Genomic DNA, 16,139 nt, shown 5'->3' with positions numbered 1-16,139 from the left:
TGGTTCTTTCGGTAAAGGTACGTAGATGAAAATAAAATGAATAAAAATTAACCCGTAAAAACAAAGTTATTCACTATAAATCCTTTATATGCGTGGCGGCTAGAGTCCTCTCGTCCTCTGGCTTGAGATGGCTGCCACCTATGGGTCAGATGATTGCCTGCCACCATTAAGCAATTGGTAATCAAATATAATTTATTTTTTCCTAAAAAGTGTAAAATTTTGGAAAAAAATCTTCACGAAAATAAATTGTCACGCACAACGAGTCTGTGTGCAAAATGTCAGCTCGATTGGATCACGGGAAGTGGGTTAAAAACGACCGAAAGATTTGCACGGTCGTAAGCGTGCAAGCAAGCAAGTGAACTTAATAAAGGATTTAAAAAGTAAATTAAATCACGACGTTTCGATTGCAACACAAGCAATCATCATCAGGTATGACAACCACAGCAAGAAATGTTTTACTGAAGTGGGAGAGATGCCGGAGTTAGGAAGGCTATACATATAAGGCAGAGAGGGTGGTAGAGGGGGTGAGAGTGGGGGGGAAGGAGAGGGAGCGAGTGAGCGTTGCGTGTCCGCTAGGGAATGGGACACGAGACTGGGTGGGGGGAGGGAAGTGGGCGGGGCTAGAAGTTCGAGGCTGGGTTTCCGAGAGATGCACGGGGGGGAGAGGGGGAGCAAACCGGCAACACGATTGCTACCAAAATAAATGATGGTCGAGCCCAAAAAAATCTAGAAGGGAAATAATAAAATAATAAAAATAAAACATAATAAAATAATTCTCACGACGTTTCGGCCACAACGCAAGCAGCCGTCCTCAGGTGAAGAACAGGTCTGTCGGGAAGACAGCGTTTGAATGCTCAATTTGTATCCATTTTCTCGGTTGAAGTTATGTCTATGTTTATATATAAACATAACTTCAACCGAGAAGATGGATACAAATTGAGCAATCATTGGAAAGATGTTATTAACAAAGTAAAAATTTGATTGTTCTTAGTTGCTCTATCTTATTTGCCGGGTACTAGTCTATTTTGCCAAGTTAATTGTATCCTCAACGTTCAGCAGTGCGACTATTTTGTTTTGGGCTCCATCATATATCTTGGCAGCAATCATGTTGCCGGTTTGCTCCCCCTCTCCCCCCCGTGCATCTCTGAACCACAGCCTCGAACTTCTAGCCCCCCCCGCCCACTTCCCACCCCCACCCAGTCTCGTGTCCCATTCCCTAGCGTACACGCAGCGCTCGCTCCCTGTCCTTCACCACCCCCCCTCTACCGCCCTCTCTGCCTTATATAGCCTTCCTAACTCCGGCATCTCTCCCACTTCAGTAAAAATGTTCTTGCTGTGGTTGTCATACCTGATGATGATTGCTTGTTGCAATCGAAACGTCGTGATTTAATTTACTTTATTTTTATTTTCATCTACGTGACTTTACCGAAAGAACCAAAGAGTATAAAGTGTTCTAGATTTGTATTTGTTTAACCAGGTTTTTAACCTGGATAGTTTTAATTGCAAGTGTGATCTGAGGCACCAGAATCGAAAACTAATAAATTAGAGCGATGAAAGAGAATTCAGAGCAAAAACAACTTTAAAACAATCATTAATAAATGTATGCGAGCTGAAGATTATTTTTAGACGAATCATAGCGCAATTGAAAGTGAAAATACATGAATATTAAACAGATATAGCGTGACGATTGAAGTCATACGTCAAGAGATTAATATGTGCATGAGTGTGATACACACCCCTATGTACGCACATTCATGCAAAACATTTCTACTCAGTGAAACCATGGTGAGCTGCCAGACCATTTAAAATCCCCCCCCGCATGCCCCCCGCCACCCCTCCCCCACCACCCCCAACATCGTTTCCCGACACCATATTCATAAATATAGTTACACATCATCGGAATCACCACGCTCATCAGCATCTTGGAGCCGCGTTCACCCTCGGCTTCGTGTGGAGCTCACAAAGAGCTCCTCGCTCTGTCGTCTCAGCCCGTCTCAGAGTCGGTGCCGGTGATCGGAGCTGTGGAGGTGAAATGCGCCGGGCTGCTGTGCGAGTCGCGCGTGGGGCAGCTCCGTCTGTTGCAGGGCCAGCGTCGCCTCTCAGCTTAAATCGACAAACGCAGGCCTCCTCTGTGAGTCCATTTGCTCTTCAGCTCCTCCATCCCCTTCCAACTGAAGCCATTGCTCTCCAACCTGCAGCACAGAGAGAGGTTCACGCTGACACGGGTTCACACGGAGACTCGGGCAGCTGCTCACAGTTCGAGACCCACGCAGCCCCCACAACAACCACGCTGGATGAAGGTCTCTCCATGCCATGAGAGTTGCTTTACCATACTTCACCACGCAAGTCATTGCAGGTCTGTGATGGCAGGGACTGCAGATCAAGGATCGTAGTATAGTTCAAGGGTAGATTGTGCTGCACACTGCAGTCTGTTGCCCGCAACTTAGCTCTGCTGCCTATAACGCCTGTGGTTATGTGCGGTGGTCAACCATCTAAGCACTATCCAGGCTATGTGCCTGAATATTAAATGCACTGGAATACATCCACTACTAATCCCACTTCTGGCAATGGCTCTCATAGCACATAAACGTCATGTGAAGGAGGCCCATTGCCCAAAACGTTGCTTTTCCATGTTTTTTTCTGTTAAGGCCACAGTGTTACTAACGAATCTAAGTTCTTTAGCAGCAGAGAGCATGCGAGACACGAGTAGCAGAGCTTACTTGAGTGTCCTCAATGCTTTGTTGGTGATCATGATGTCATGAAGAGCTGGGATCGATTTGTCCGTCAGTGAGCAGTTCCACAGACTACAGGAAGAGAAGAGGCACTGAGTGGGGTGAAATTGGAAAATAAATAGTGTACACTCACAAGAAATGGAGAGCAACTCAACATCCTTTATTACAATGACAAGGGTGGAAATATCGTAGAATCAGTTAAACAAGCGGGAGGGAGTGATCATCGCGGACCCAGAAACGCAACCCTATTTGTCTATTATTTGTTTAATGTGGCTTTGTCCAACACGGCATTTTACAGGAACGTAACCTACTGCATTTGGCGAGGTCTGCCTGCGCAATATATTGTATTAAACATCGCGTTTGTCCATGAAAGGCCACTAGATACAGGCAGAGTAGCCAGAATCAAAATCTGACTATTTATTTATATTGGAGGCCAAGGCTGGTTTAAACTGTATATTGGGTAAGGATAAAAAATAATGTTAAAATGTATAGGGTTGGCATATAAGAGCCATTGGTGACTTGATGGCTTTAATAAGGGTCACGTTGTGGTGTTATTAATGTAAACGTATGGGTGGGCAATAAATATCAAGATCTCTGCCGTTCGTTATTTAAATTCTTTATTGTCATTGATGACGTTAAATATAAATGATGGATTATCCAGAGCGTGCTTATCTGGCTTCCAACATCCGGTAAAACCGCTGCAAATGTTGTACCAGTCCGGAGATCGACACCATGTGCGTGACAACACGAGTAGCTGTGCTTTGTTTCAGGGTCAAATAATATATATAGTACATTATACATACTCTTTGCTTTTTTCGGTAAAGTCACGTAGGTATAAAATAAAAATAACCAAAGAGTATGGATACCTGCAGTCACGAAAACTTCAAATCTAGATAGTACATTATACACTACATACAACAAGTTAAACAATAAAAATACTGCACGTACAGTGAGGGAAAAAAGTATTTGATCCCCTGCTGATTTTGTACGTTTTCCCACTGACAAAGAAATGATCAGTCTATAATTTTAATGGTAGGTTTATTTGAACAGTGAGAGACAGAATAACAACAACAAAATCCAGAAAAACGCATGTCAAAAATGTTATAAATTTGTAATGCGAGCGTAAATGGGGTTGTTGCTGGGCTCTGGTCCAATCACACAGCCTGGGGTATTGGGGGGCGGAGCCTGGTCTGCGGGGCGTGTGGGAGGGGCCACTGTTCACCTCGGCTCCAATGGGAGGCGAGGTGAATGGGGGCGGAGCCAGCGGGGTAGTATGGGAAGGCCGGATCTGACGATCCGGAAGGGGAGGAGTCAGGGTCACGTGGGGGGAATGTATATAAGTGGGAGCCCGGAAGAGATCGGGGCAGTCGGGGAAGTTAAGAGGCTGAGCCACGTTGGGTGGTGAGGAAAGATCCGCGCCGTCGGCCACGTGGCCGAAGGACCTCAGCACGCCGTCGGCCAGCGGTGTGCGGGAATAGAGGAGCTAACGGGGGAGCGTGCGGAGCACGCGAGAGAGAGAGAGCGTGCGTGGCACGTGAGAGGGAGGGTGCGCGGGGCGCGCGAGACGACACTGGCCCGAGAGGAGGCCAGTGGGGGGTGCGGAGAAGAACCTAAATAAAAGACAAGCCAAGACCGGCAGTGCCTGACGGAGTCTTTTATTACAAATTGATTTGCATTTTAATGAGGGCAATAAGTATTTGACCCCTCTGCAAAATATGACTTAGTACTTTGTTGCAAAATCCTTGTTGGCAATCACAGAGGTCAGACGTTTCTTGTAGTTGGCCACCAGGTTTGCACACATCTCAGGAGGGATTTTGTCCCACTCCTCTTTGCAGATCTTCTCCAAGTCATTAAGGTTTCGAGGCTGACGTTTGGCAACTCGAACCTTCAGCTCCCTCCACAGATTTTATATGGGATTAAGGTCTGGAGACTGGCTAGGCCACTCCAGGACCTTAATGTGCTTCTTCTTGAGCCATTCCTTTGTTGCCTTGGCCGTGTGTTTTGGGTCATTGTCATGCTGGAATACCCATCCACGACCCATTTTCCATGCCCTGGCTGAGGGAACGAGGTTCTCACCCAAGATTTGATGGTACATGGCCCCGTCCATCGTCCCTTTGATGCGGTGAAGTTGTCCTGTCCCCTTAGCAGAAAAACACCCCCAAAGCATAATGTTTCCACCTCCATGTTTGACGGTGGGGATGGTGTTCTTGGGGTCATAGGCAGCATTCCTCCTCCTCCAAACATGGCGAGTTGAGTTGATGCTAAAGAGCTCCATTTTGGTCTCATCTGACCACAACACTTTCACCCAGTTGTCCTCTGAATCATTCAGATGTTCGTTGGCAAACTTCATACGGGCATGTATATGTGCTTTCTTGAGCAGGGGGACCTTGCGGGCGCTGCAGAATTTCAGTCCTTCATGGCGTAGTGTTACCAACTGTTTTCTTGGTGATTATGGTCCCAGCTGCCTTGAGATCATTGACAAGATCCTCCCGTGTAGTTCTGGGCTGATTCCTCACCGTTCTCATGATCATTGCAACTCCACGAGGTGACATCTTGCATGGAGCCCCAGGCCGAGGGAGATTGACAGTTCTTTTGTGTTTCTTCAATTTGCGAATAATCGCACCAACTGTTGTCACCTTCTCACTAAGCTGCTTGGCGATGGTCTTGTAGCCCATTCCAGCCTTGTGCAGGTCTACAATCTTGTCCCTGACATCCTCGGAGAGCTCTTTGGTCTTGGTCATGGTGGAGAGTTTGGAATCTGATTGATTGCTTCTGTGAACAGGTGTCTTTTATACAGGTAACAAGCTGAGATTAGGAGCACTCCCTTTAAGAGTGTGCTCCTAATCTCAGCTCGTTACCTGTATAATAGACACCTGCGAGCCAGAAATCTTTCTGATTGAGTGGGGGTCAAATACTTATTTCCCTCATTAAAATGCAAATCAATTTATAACATTTTTGACATGCGTTTTTCTGGATTTTGTTGTTGTTATTCTTTCTCTCACTGTTCAAATAAACCAGGGGTGTCCAAACTTTTTACAAAGAGGGCCAAATTTGATAAAGTGAAGATGCCGGGGGCCAATAGTTCCTTTTGACATTTTTTACCACAAAAGTTACATGAAAATACACACTGTTATAAAAAAAATTCATTGTCACAATTACCTTTATTTTTCAAATGACAATGTAACCAAATATAAGACACTCAGGCAGACGTGAACAACTCTAAAAACACAATTCTGCCTTTCATTCAGTTAGATAACATTGAACAAACTGTATAGAATACCTTAAATTTCCATGAGTTAAATATCTTTGCCTCATGTACATTTTAAACAGGAGTTATAAGTAATGCAAAGTGGTCTGTTATTATTAAACTTTAAAAAAGTTACTTTTGCCCTTGTCTTTTACAAGATCTTTCAGAAAGCAATAGTTTGTGTCACATCTACAGGTACATAACATCAACAGTTCTAACCAAATCTTATTCAAGAGTTTAATAAAAACAAGTGCCATAAATCCAAGTGCATTAGTGTGCTTTAGGCTTTTCACTGTTAATAGTGACAGATGTTACCGTTCAAAACACTCAATTTCAGATTGATCAAGGAACAGATAAGTTGCTGACACTAATGAGAAGGGTGATACTTGAGGGCAGTGGTTGAGATGCGTAAAATGTCACGCAAGTGGGAGTCACTCATCCTTGACTTCAATCGGTTCTTGTTTAAGTTCATGACTGAGAATGTTTGCTCACACAAATATGTGGAGCCGAATAAACTCAGAATTTTCTTAGCGAATGACCGCATTTCTGGAAACCTGCTTTTGTCCAACTGCCAGTAAAAGTCAACAAGAGAACACTGCTGGTGTTTTCCGCGGCCCTCATCGTCACACTGCAGCTCAATGAGCTCCAGCTGCAGCTGTGGAGGAGCATCATCAGGGTCCACGGAGAAGGGAGAAGAGAAAAGCAACATGTCCTTTTCAATAACTGCAAAGTCCCAAAAGCGTTTGTTAAATTCCACAGAAAGAGATGCGATAGCTTTTGCATAACTTCATTTGTGCACCGATGTTGTCCTGTGGGAAACTGTCAATGACCTCTTTCAAAGCTGGGAAGTGCGCAGCGCAGGGCTCTGTTTGGGACAAGTGTCTTTGGAAAAGTAGCAGTTTGGTTCCAAAGGCCTTGATGTGAGCGTATAGCTGGCTCACCGCTGCATCTTTTCCTTTAAGATTAACATTCAGCGCATTCATATGCTTCGTTATGTCAACCAAAAAGCCAGATTTGCCAGCCATACAGGATCGGACAGTTCTTCCATTGGTTGTCCCTTCTCACCCAAAAAATGTCCAATTTCCTCTTTGAGAGAGAAAAATCGCTGCAGTGCGGACCCCCGACTTAGCCACCTCACATCGTTGTGATATATTACGTCACCGTATTCAGCCTGGATGTCACGCAAGAACTGCTAAAACTGTCGGTGGTATAGAGCTTTAGAGCGAATAGAATTGATTGCCTTTGCCACTGGTTTCATAACATCGACAAATTTGAGATGTTTGGCGCAGAGAGCCTGCTGGTGAATGATACAGTGAAGTTTAATAGCGTTACTTGCTTCTTCACTGACTTTATTGCAGATCAGTGTGGACAATACACTTCGCTCGCCAGCCATGGCAGGTGCACCATTGGTAATGATACCAGAAACTTTACTCCATGGTAGTTTCATATCATCAACAGCTTCACAAACAGAAACGAATAAATCTGTTCCTCTGGTTTGCCCTTTAAGGCTTTTGAGGTCAAGCAGCTCCTCTGTCACGTTCATGTTGTCAACTGCTCTTTAAAAAATAAGTAGTTGTGCAGTGTCAAATGCATCGGTGCTTTCATCGCAGGCTAATGAGAAATAATCAAAAGCCACTCCCCTGTCCCCCAGTTGTCTCTGAATATCTGACGATATGTACTCAACTCTCCGTGCCACAGTGTTGCATGCCAGGCAAACATTCATAAATTCTTGCTTCTTCTCGGGGCAAATGTTCCCCACCATTTTCATGACACAGTCTTTGATAAACGCACGTTCAGTAAAAGGTTTGCCATGTTTAGCTATTAACATGGCCACTTCGTAACTGGCTTTGGTGATGTTTTCCTTTGACTCACAGGCCCGCGTGAAGAATCGCTGTTGCGATGCTAGAGCAGCTTGGAGTTGCTTCACTTTTTCAGCGCGGTCACTCCCTGTTAGCTTGTCGTATGTTGTAGCATGTTTAGTCTCGTAGTGTCTCTTTACGTTGAAATCCTTAAACAAGGCAACCGTTTCTTTACAAATTAGACAAACACAATTGCCTCGATTTTCAGTGAAGAAGTATTGTAATGCCCACCGCTCCTGAAAGCGGCGGCCCTCACTGTCAACTTTTTTTTTTGCAGTTGCCATGGCAGAAATTATTCGAGAAGGGTTCGCGGCACGGATGCAGAGCCAGATAGCATTAGAATGGTGCTGCCACCGTGTGGTGAAAGGAGGAATTAAATCTTTATAGTTTTATGATTTATTTATTCTGACAGAGCTCGCGAGCCATAAATAGCACATTATAAAACAGAAGCTGCGGGCCGTATGAAATCTGACCACGGGCCGTGATTGGCCCGCGGGCCGGACTTTGGACATGCCTGAAATAAACCTACCATTAAAATTATAGACTGATCATTTATTTGTCAGTGGGCAAGCGTACAAAATCAGCAGGGGATCAAATACTTTTTCCCTCACTGTATATACATTTTTCATGACTAATAACTAGTCATAGAAACAGTAAATATACAGTGCGATCGGGCGAAAATTTCGTGCAATTCAGCGTTCGCCAGAGCACCGGTCTGAAGGCTGCATCAGTCCGACGATTGTCAAACACAAGTTGTGTTGTCAAACACAAGTTGTTGTTGTCAAAACACGTGTTGTTGTTGTGAAACACAAGTTGTTGTCAAACACAAGTCGTTCTTCTTCTTGGTTCTTTCGGTAAAGTCACGTAGGAGGGAAAAAGAAAGTTTATTTAGTTATTTTATTATGTTTTGTTTTATTATTTTCCTTCTACGTGACTTTACCGAAAGAACCAAGAAGATGAATCCCTGCAGACACGAAAGCTTTAAATCGAAAGTCGTTGTCAAACACAAGTTGTTGACAAGAGCGGAGTACGCACATTACCCCATGTAGAGTCGTCGATATTGGAGTGGTGAGTGCGGTACAGTAAATACAGTCACTTTTTACAGCAGGATAGTTATTTTGTCTTTGTATATTTATTTAAGCGATTTTCACATCGCAAACTATTTTAAAAACTATATATATACAGAACACCTATAAACATCTTATTCAATAATGTGCGAAAATAAACTATTTTAAATAATGATGCGATTATCTGCTGTTTTTGAAAATCCAGTTCCCCCTTCCCTCCGAAGCCGCTGGATAATTTAATCAATGATCTACTGTATTAATATAATATGGTTTAAAACAATATCATTGGTTAGAGTAGGTAATGTGACAATTGTAATTGCATTGTTATTTAATAGTGGTTAAAAGTGCTGTAATAAGTGTGGCTAATAACTTAATTGATGAGTGCATAAAAATAAAGTTATAATCGACGTTAAAAAACAACATTATTATGCTATAAAGAAGTATCTTTGTATGTTGCGTCCATATATGTTTATATATAATTGTTTAGGTGTGCTTATATTAGTGTGTGTGCATCAGGACATTACTCACTCTAACGTCTCCAAACTTCCTTCTCTCCCAAACATCCCATCCGCTAAAAGTCGGAGTCCGCTGTCTCCGATCTTGTTGAAACGCAGCCTAAACCCGGGTGGACGGGAGAAGGGACAGCGCTGACTCACTGAGCCCACGGGAACCGCGGAGTCAAACAAGTGGTGAGTGAGGGACACTCACAATGGTTGTGAACATGACCAGAGCACACACGTTCATGAGCAAAGCTGTTCATTGTTTAATGCTTCTGTGTTATACATTTTATATATAACAGGTGGCTTTCACAAATATCAGTTTACTCACAATCATCCATTCAATTATACTGCACTTTTCTAATATGAAAAGTGTGTTTTCTCAACACAAAGTTACAACAGAGGATCACACACAAGTACATTTTCATCGAGGAACACAGGGAGATGTTTACAATTAATTAATGTATCTGCTAACAATATGAATATTGCTTTAGCCGACGTGTTAAACTAAAGAAATGTGTTAAGATTACAGTAAAACATTTTGAAAGTGGACTCGATTAAGCAGGACAGCAAAAGTAAATGTGTTCACATTTAAATGTTTACTTCACGACGCGTTGCACCAACAATTAGCACAGTTCGTGCACAGAGCACATGTGAGAAACGAATAGCAGAGCTTACCAGAGATTATTCAAACCTGTGTTGGCTTTCAGGATGACACTGAGAGAGGAAACCGACTTGTCCGTCAGGGAGCAGGCAGACAGACTGCAGGGAGAGAAGAGACTGTTACTGGGGGCAGAGAGGATGGGTGGAGGGTCTGGGCACAGAGTGGGGGATGGTGAGGGATGGTGAGAGGTGGTGGTGGTTGACGGAACAGTAGTTGAGGGTCGTGTTTGTGGAGACTGTGCACATATTCTTGGGTCTATCGGTAAAGTCGCGTAGATAGGTTCAAATAAAATAACGAAGATAACAAAAAACTACGACGTTTCGATTGCAACACAAGCGATCGTCATCAGGAGAAAAAAGAGCGGGAAAGCTGCTGAGGCAGGCAGTTTTAAAGGTTTGAAATGGGTGTAGTCACCATATGACCCTTTGACTACACCCATTTAAAACCTTTAAAACAGCCTGCCTCAATAGCTTTCCCGCCCTTTTTTCTCCTGATGACGATCGCTTGTGTTGCGATCGAAACGTCGTAGTTTTTGTTTTTTTATTTGAACCTATCTACGCGACTTTACCGAAAGACCCAAGAATATGAATTCCTGAAATAACTAAAGTTTTGAAGCAAAATTTAACCTATGACGTTAAATACAGATGATCATCGATTAAATCCAGTTCGTGTTTATTTGGCTTCCAACATTCGGTGAAACCGGTGAAGCCGCTGCAAAGGCTGTACCAGTCCGGCGATCGGCACCATATGCGTGACAAAACAAGTAGCTATGCTATTTCAGTGTCAAATACTATATACAGTACATTACACACTACATACAACAACTTAAACGATGAAATGCTGAACGTATACACGTTCATGAAAAATGTGTATTTTACACATTTTTTATGAAAAATGTGTATTTTTCATGACTAATAACTACAGTAATAGAAGCAGAAAATATACAGTGCGATCTGGTGAAAATTGCGTGCAATTCGGCGTTCGCCAGAGCACCGATCTGAAGGCTGCATGAAGTCAGTCGATTGTCAAACACAAGTTGTTGTTGTCAAACACAAGTTGTTGTCGTCAAACACAAGTTGTCGTCAAACACAAGTTGTTGTTGTCAAACACAAGTTTCGATTTAAAGCTTTCGTGACTGCAGGGATTCATCTTCTTGGTTATTTTGGTAAAGTCACGTAGAAGGGAAGTAATAAAATAATAAAAATAAAACATAATAAAATAATTGTCACGACGTTTCGGTCACAACGCAAGCAGCCGTCCTCAGGTGAAGAATGAAACACCACCAAGCTTGGAGCGTATATTTAAGCTGGGTTGGAGGGGGGGAGGTGGGAAGAAGAGCGCCTTGACAAAATAATTTGCATATCAAGAGAAATTTAGCATATGGAAAATGCGTAGGAGGTGGACGCGGGGGTTTCAAATTAATATTATGTTCTTAGGTTTTTTCGGTAAAGTCACGTAGGTAAAACATCAAAATGAATGAAAATAAAATAAAATAAAAATTCACGACGTTTCGGAGGCAACACAAGTCTCCGTCATCAGGTGGGACCGTCACAGCCAGATTAGCTGCATCAAGTGAGGCAATGATTCAAGATGTAATCCCTTAAAAGCGAGTTGAGGGGGGGAGGAGAGGGAGGGGGGAGCTCATCAGACTATGGTAGCCAATGAATGGAACGTATCGGGAGGGAGGGGGGGCGAGGCCAAAAGGGTGGGCGACGGCGTGCAAGCGATTGTGCGCAAGCGGCTAATTACTGCACACGCCAACACAATGGAGCGATTATGCGCAAGCGGCCAACTGCCGCACACGCCAACACAATGGACAGAGAGGGGGAGGGAAGCTCTAATACACATGATAGACAAAAGAACGAAAATGCCCATGTTTATACCAATGCTGGCTGCGTGGTTGATAACATCAACCACGCAAAAAAGACTTAATTACAATTTTTTGGACCATCTTATCTGACAGGCACTATTTTACTTTACTTTACCGAGTGTTAACATCCCCAGTTGTTTTTTAGCAGTGCTCTCTTTATTGTTCAGCCAGCATTGGTATAAACATGGGCATTTTCGTTCTTTTGTCTATCATGTGTATTAGAGCTTCCCTCCCCCTCTCTGTCCATTGTGTTGGCGTGTGCGGCAGTTGGCCGCTTGCGCATAATCGCTCCATTGTGTTGGCGTGTGCAGTAATTAGCCGCTTGCGCACAATCGCTTGCACGCCGTCGCCCACCCTTTTGGCCTCGCCCCCCCCTACCTCCCGATACGTTCCATTCATTGGCTACCATAGTCTGATGAGCTCCCCCCTCCCTCTCCTCCCCCCCTCAACTCGCTTTTAAGGGATTACATCTTGAATCATTGCCTCACTTGATGCAGCTTATCTGGCTGTGACGGTCCCACCTGATGACGGAGACTTGTGTTGCCTCCGAAACGTCGTGAATTTTGATTTTATTTTATTTTATTTTCATTCATTTTGATGTTTTACCTACGTGACTTTACCGAAAAAAACCTAAGAAGATGATTCCTTGCAGTCACGAAAGCTTCAAATCTAGAATTAATATTATGCCCGTGCATTATGCAGGATTAGCAGCATCAAAGGGAGGGGGAAGGGGGGTAGCATTAACAAAGGAAAGGAATGTTAATAGTATGTAGCTGCAGTTACTGAACAACCACGTAAAAAACTAAAGTATAAACTACATAAACAACTAAAGTATAAACTACATAGCATCATCAGTATACTTACTATACTCTACAATAAGCTGAGTTACTAACAGTAAGTAATACATTACAATTCTACGTCGTAAAAATTATATAATATGCTTCCATCTAAACTTTATTCTCTTACATCACACGAGTCTACACCGTACTATATACTGCCATAGACAAACCCAACATTAAATTATACACTGTATTGCTATAAACCACCCTATACCTTATACATTTTAATATAACACTGTGTATTATTCTACCCACCCTAATGTGTATCACACTGCTATATGTTTACTATACAATTACGATACTATATATTACTTTGTACATTGTATTAAGCATATGAATGTTATACTATTTGTTATTATACACTGTACCATTGACGTCGTGTCAATGGGTGAGTCGTGGGGGGAAACTTGCAGCAGAGCAAAGAATCCATTCCCTGCGGAGAATACAATGCCAGTGAGTGGAACGCGGTCTGAAAGTCACCGTAAACGTGAACACAATCAGTTAAGATCCGAAATGGTTTATTACGTCCTTCCAATGATTGCTAAGCCAGAATCCATCTTCTCGGTTGAAATTGTCTTTGTGTTTGTATATGTGGATCGCCTCATGAACGAATCTCTCATGATAGCCAGATGGCTTGCAAAGAACCTCTGTCTTGGAGAAGTCAATGTCATGTGAGCCCACTGAGTTGTAACAGTGATCTGCCACGGCTGAGATGTTTGTCCTACCGTGTTTCAGGTCTGCTTTATGTTCACGGATGCGGTCCGAGACATGTCGTTTGGTTTCTCCAATGTAACTGCTACCACAGAGGCAACTTAGTTTGTAGACGCCAGGGTACTGTATGTCTGGAACCACATCTTTTACAGACGGGGCCAGATCACGGATTGTATGTACTGTGTTGAATCGGACCTGGATCTTGTGTTTAATCAGGATTTTGGAGATCTTTTTTGTGACCCCAGCAATGTAGGGTAAGGTGATGGTCTTGAAAGGCTCCTCAACAGGATCCTTCTTGATGGTTGGAGTGATGGCTTTGCGGATTGTGTAGTCGGAGTAACCATTAGCCTTAAGAGCTTGGTGTACGTGTTTGAGTTCACTGGCAATGTGTTCCTGGTCGGAGATGCATTGGGCTCTATGGTATAGAGTCTTGATGAGGGCATTCTTCTGGGATGGATGGTGGTGGGAATCCGGTTTTAGGTAAGCATCCGTATGGGTGGCTTTCCTGTAGACAGAGTGGCTCATTGAACCATCAGGTCTCCTTTTAATTAGGACATCCAAAAAGGGTAGCTTGCCATCTTTTTCGACTTCCATGGTGAATCTGATGGCTGGGTGTATGGAATTGATGTGGTCGAGAAATTGGTCTAGAGCAGGCCGGCCATGTGGCCAGATGACAAGTGTCATCTACGTACCTCTTCCATAAGGTCGGGCGTAGAGTGGCAGTCTGGATGGCGTCAGTCTCAAATTTCTCCATGAAGATGTTGGCTACAACCGGAGATAGGGGGGAGCCCATCTGCTGCTGTAACTTCTTCTAATGCGAAACGAATTCTGTCTAGAACTAGCTTAGCTCTTATCTCAGAGAAAATCAGACTTACGAGCACCGAACTAGATCAGTTAGACAAGACACTCTACAAATCACACTTATCTTTGAGTGCAACAATGTCCACATCGGATTGGGAACATGTAGATAAAATGACTGCCTCTTCAGCTGCCGCTATGTCGACCAAATGTAAGGACAACTTGATTTCCAAATTCAACCGCCTCTCAAACAAGAAACCGGACCCACACATTGAAAAGCTAGATGTTAACAAAGTCGTAATTAATCTCAGTAACAGTCTATTTCTGAAGGTCTGAAATCCGTTTTAGCTAAAGGACTAAACTTTGCAGTCACACCTAGACACATACCAGCTAATGATATAATTGCTAGAGTAGATGTAGCTCTCAAGGGCCTGAGTCACATCGCTGCAGACGTAGCAAGATCTGAAATCTCTGCAACCCTCAAAAACGCTAAGATGCCAGCTAGAAACATCAGCAAAGATGAGCGTTTTGAATTAGCTCAATTAAAAAAGAGGGATGACATTGTCATCCTCTCAGCTGACAAAGGCAATGCCACTGTCATCATGGACAAAACAGAATACAACAACAAAATCCAAGAACTACTCAACGATGGCAGCTATACAAAAATAAAAAGAGACCCCACCAACAGCCTCGTCTCTAAAACCAAGCAAATCATTTATGATTCAACCGCATTAATTGATCAGACCAAACAGTTCTCGTTGAAACCTTCTGCAGCCAGGCCACCAAGATTATACGGCTTGCCAAAGATACACAAAGAAGATACACCTCTTCGTCCCATTGTCTCTACTATCAACTCCCCCACCTATAAATTGGCTCGTTTTTTGTCTGAAATCCTACGGCCTTTCACTGGAAAAACCACCTCTGCGGTACTAAACTCTACTGACCTGGTATCGACAATCAAGGGAATTTCCCTGTCCCCAGACGACCTGCTTGTCAGTTTTGATGTGGTTTCCTTATTCACCAAAGTTCCTGTACCTGACACCATCGCAATCATTGAAGACTTGGTTCATCAAGGACTGAATACGGGGGTACCCCCCGTGGTGAGACACTGCTTAACCAATACATACTTCACCTGGAATGGAACTTTCTGCAAACAAACTGAGGACACCCCAATGGGCTCCCCCCTATCTCCAGTTGTAGCCAACGTTTTCATGGAGAAATTTGAGACTGACGCCATCCAGACTGCCACTCTACGCCCGACCTTATGGAAGAGGTACGTAGATGACACTTTTGTCATCTGGCCACATGGCCGGCCTGCTCTAGACCAATTCCTCGACCACATTAATTCCATACACCCAGCCATCAGATTCACCATGGAAGTCGAAAAAGATGGCAAGCTACCCTTTTTGGATGTCCTAATTAAAAGGAGACCTGATGGTTCAATGAGCCACTCTGTCTACAGGAAAGCCACCCATACGGATGCTTCCCTAAAACCAGATTCCCACCACCATCCATCCCAGAAGAATTCCCTCATCAAGACTCTATACCATAGAGCCCAATGCATCTCCGACCAGGAACACATTGCCAGTGAACTCAAACACGTACGCCAAGCTCTTAAGGATAATGGTTACTCCGACTATACAATCCGCAAAGCCATCACTCCAAGCATTGAGAAGGATCCTGTTGAGGAGCATTTCAAAACCATCACCTTACCCTACATTGCTGGGGTCACAAAAAAGATCTCAAAAATCCTGATAAAACACAAGATCCAGGTCCGATTCAACACAGTACATAAAATCCGTGATCTGGTCCCATCTATAAAAGATGTGGTTCTAGACATACAGTACCCTGGCGT

The 16,139-nt window shown here is 43.5% G+C and overlaps 1 protein-coding gene across 1 annotated transcript in view; it reads right to left on the bottom strand.

The window, feature by feature from the left end:
* Positions 1 to 2,104: 2,104 nt before the first annotated feature.
* The window catches only part of LOC144953628 (ribonuclease inhibitor-like), a 49,798-nt gene continuing 35,763 nt past the window's right edge, over positions 2,105 to 16,139 (bottom strand). Inside the window, exon 6 of the mRNA XM_078884215.1 lies at positions 2,105 to 2,192. Within this exon, the coding sequence (XP_078740341.1) occupies positions 2,105 to 2,192 (88 nt within the window). The remainder of the gene's footprint in view (positions 2,193 to 16,139) is intronic.

The sequence above is a fragment of the Lampetra fluviatilis genome, chromosome 79 (assembly GCF_964198595.1).
Source record: "Lampetra fluviatilis chromosome 79, kcLamFluv1.1, whole genome shotgun sequence".
NCBI classification, from domain to species: Eukaryota; Metazoa; Chordata; class Hyperoartia; order Petromyzontiformes; family Petromyzontidae; genus Lampetra; species Lampetra fluviatilis.
This window is presented reverse-complemented; position numbering and strand designations above follow the sequence as displayed.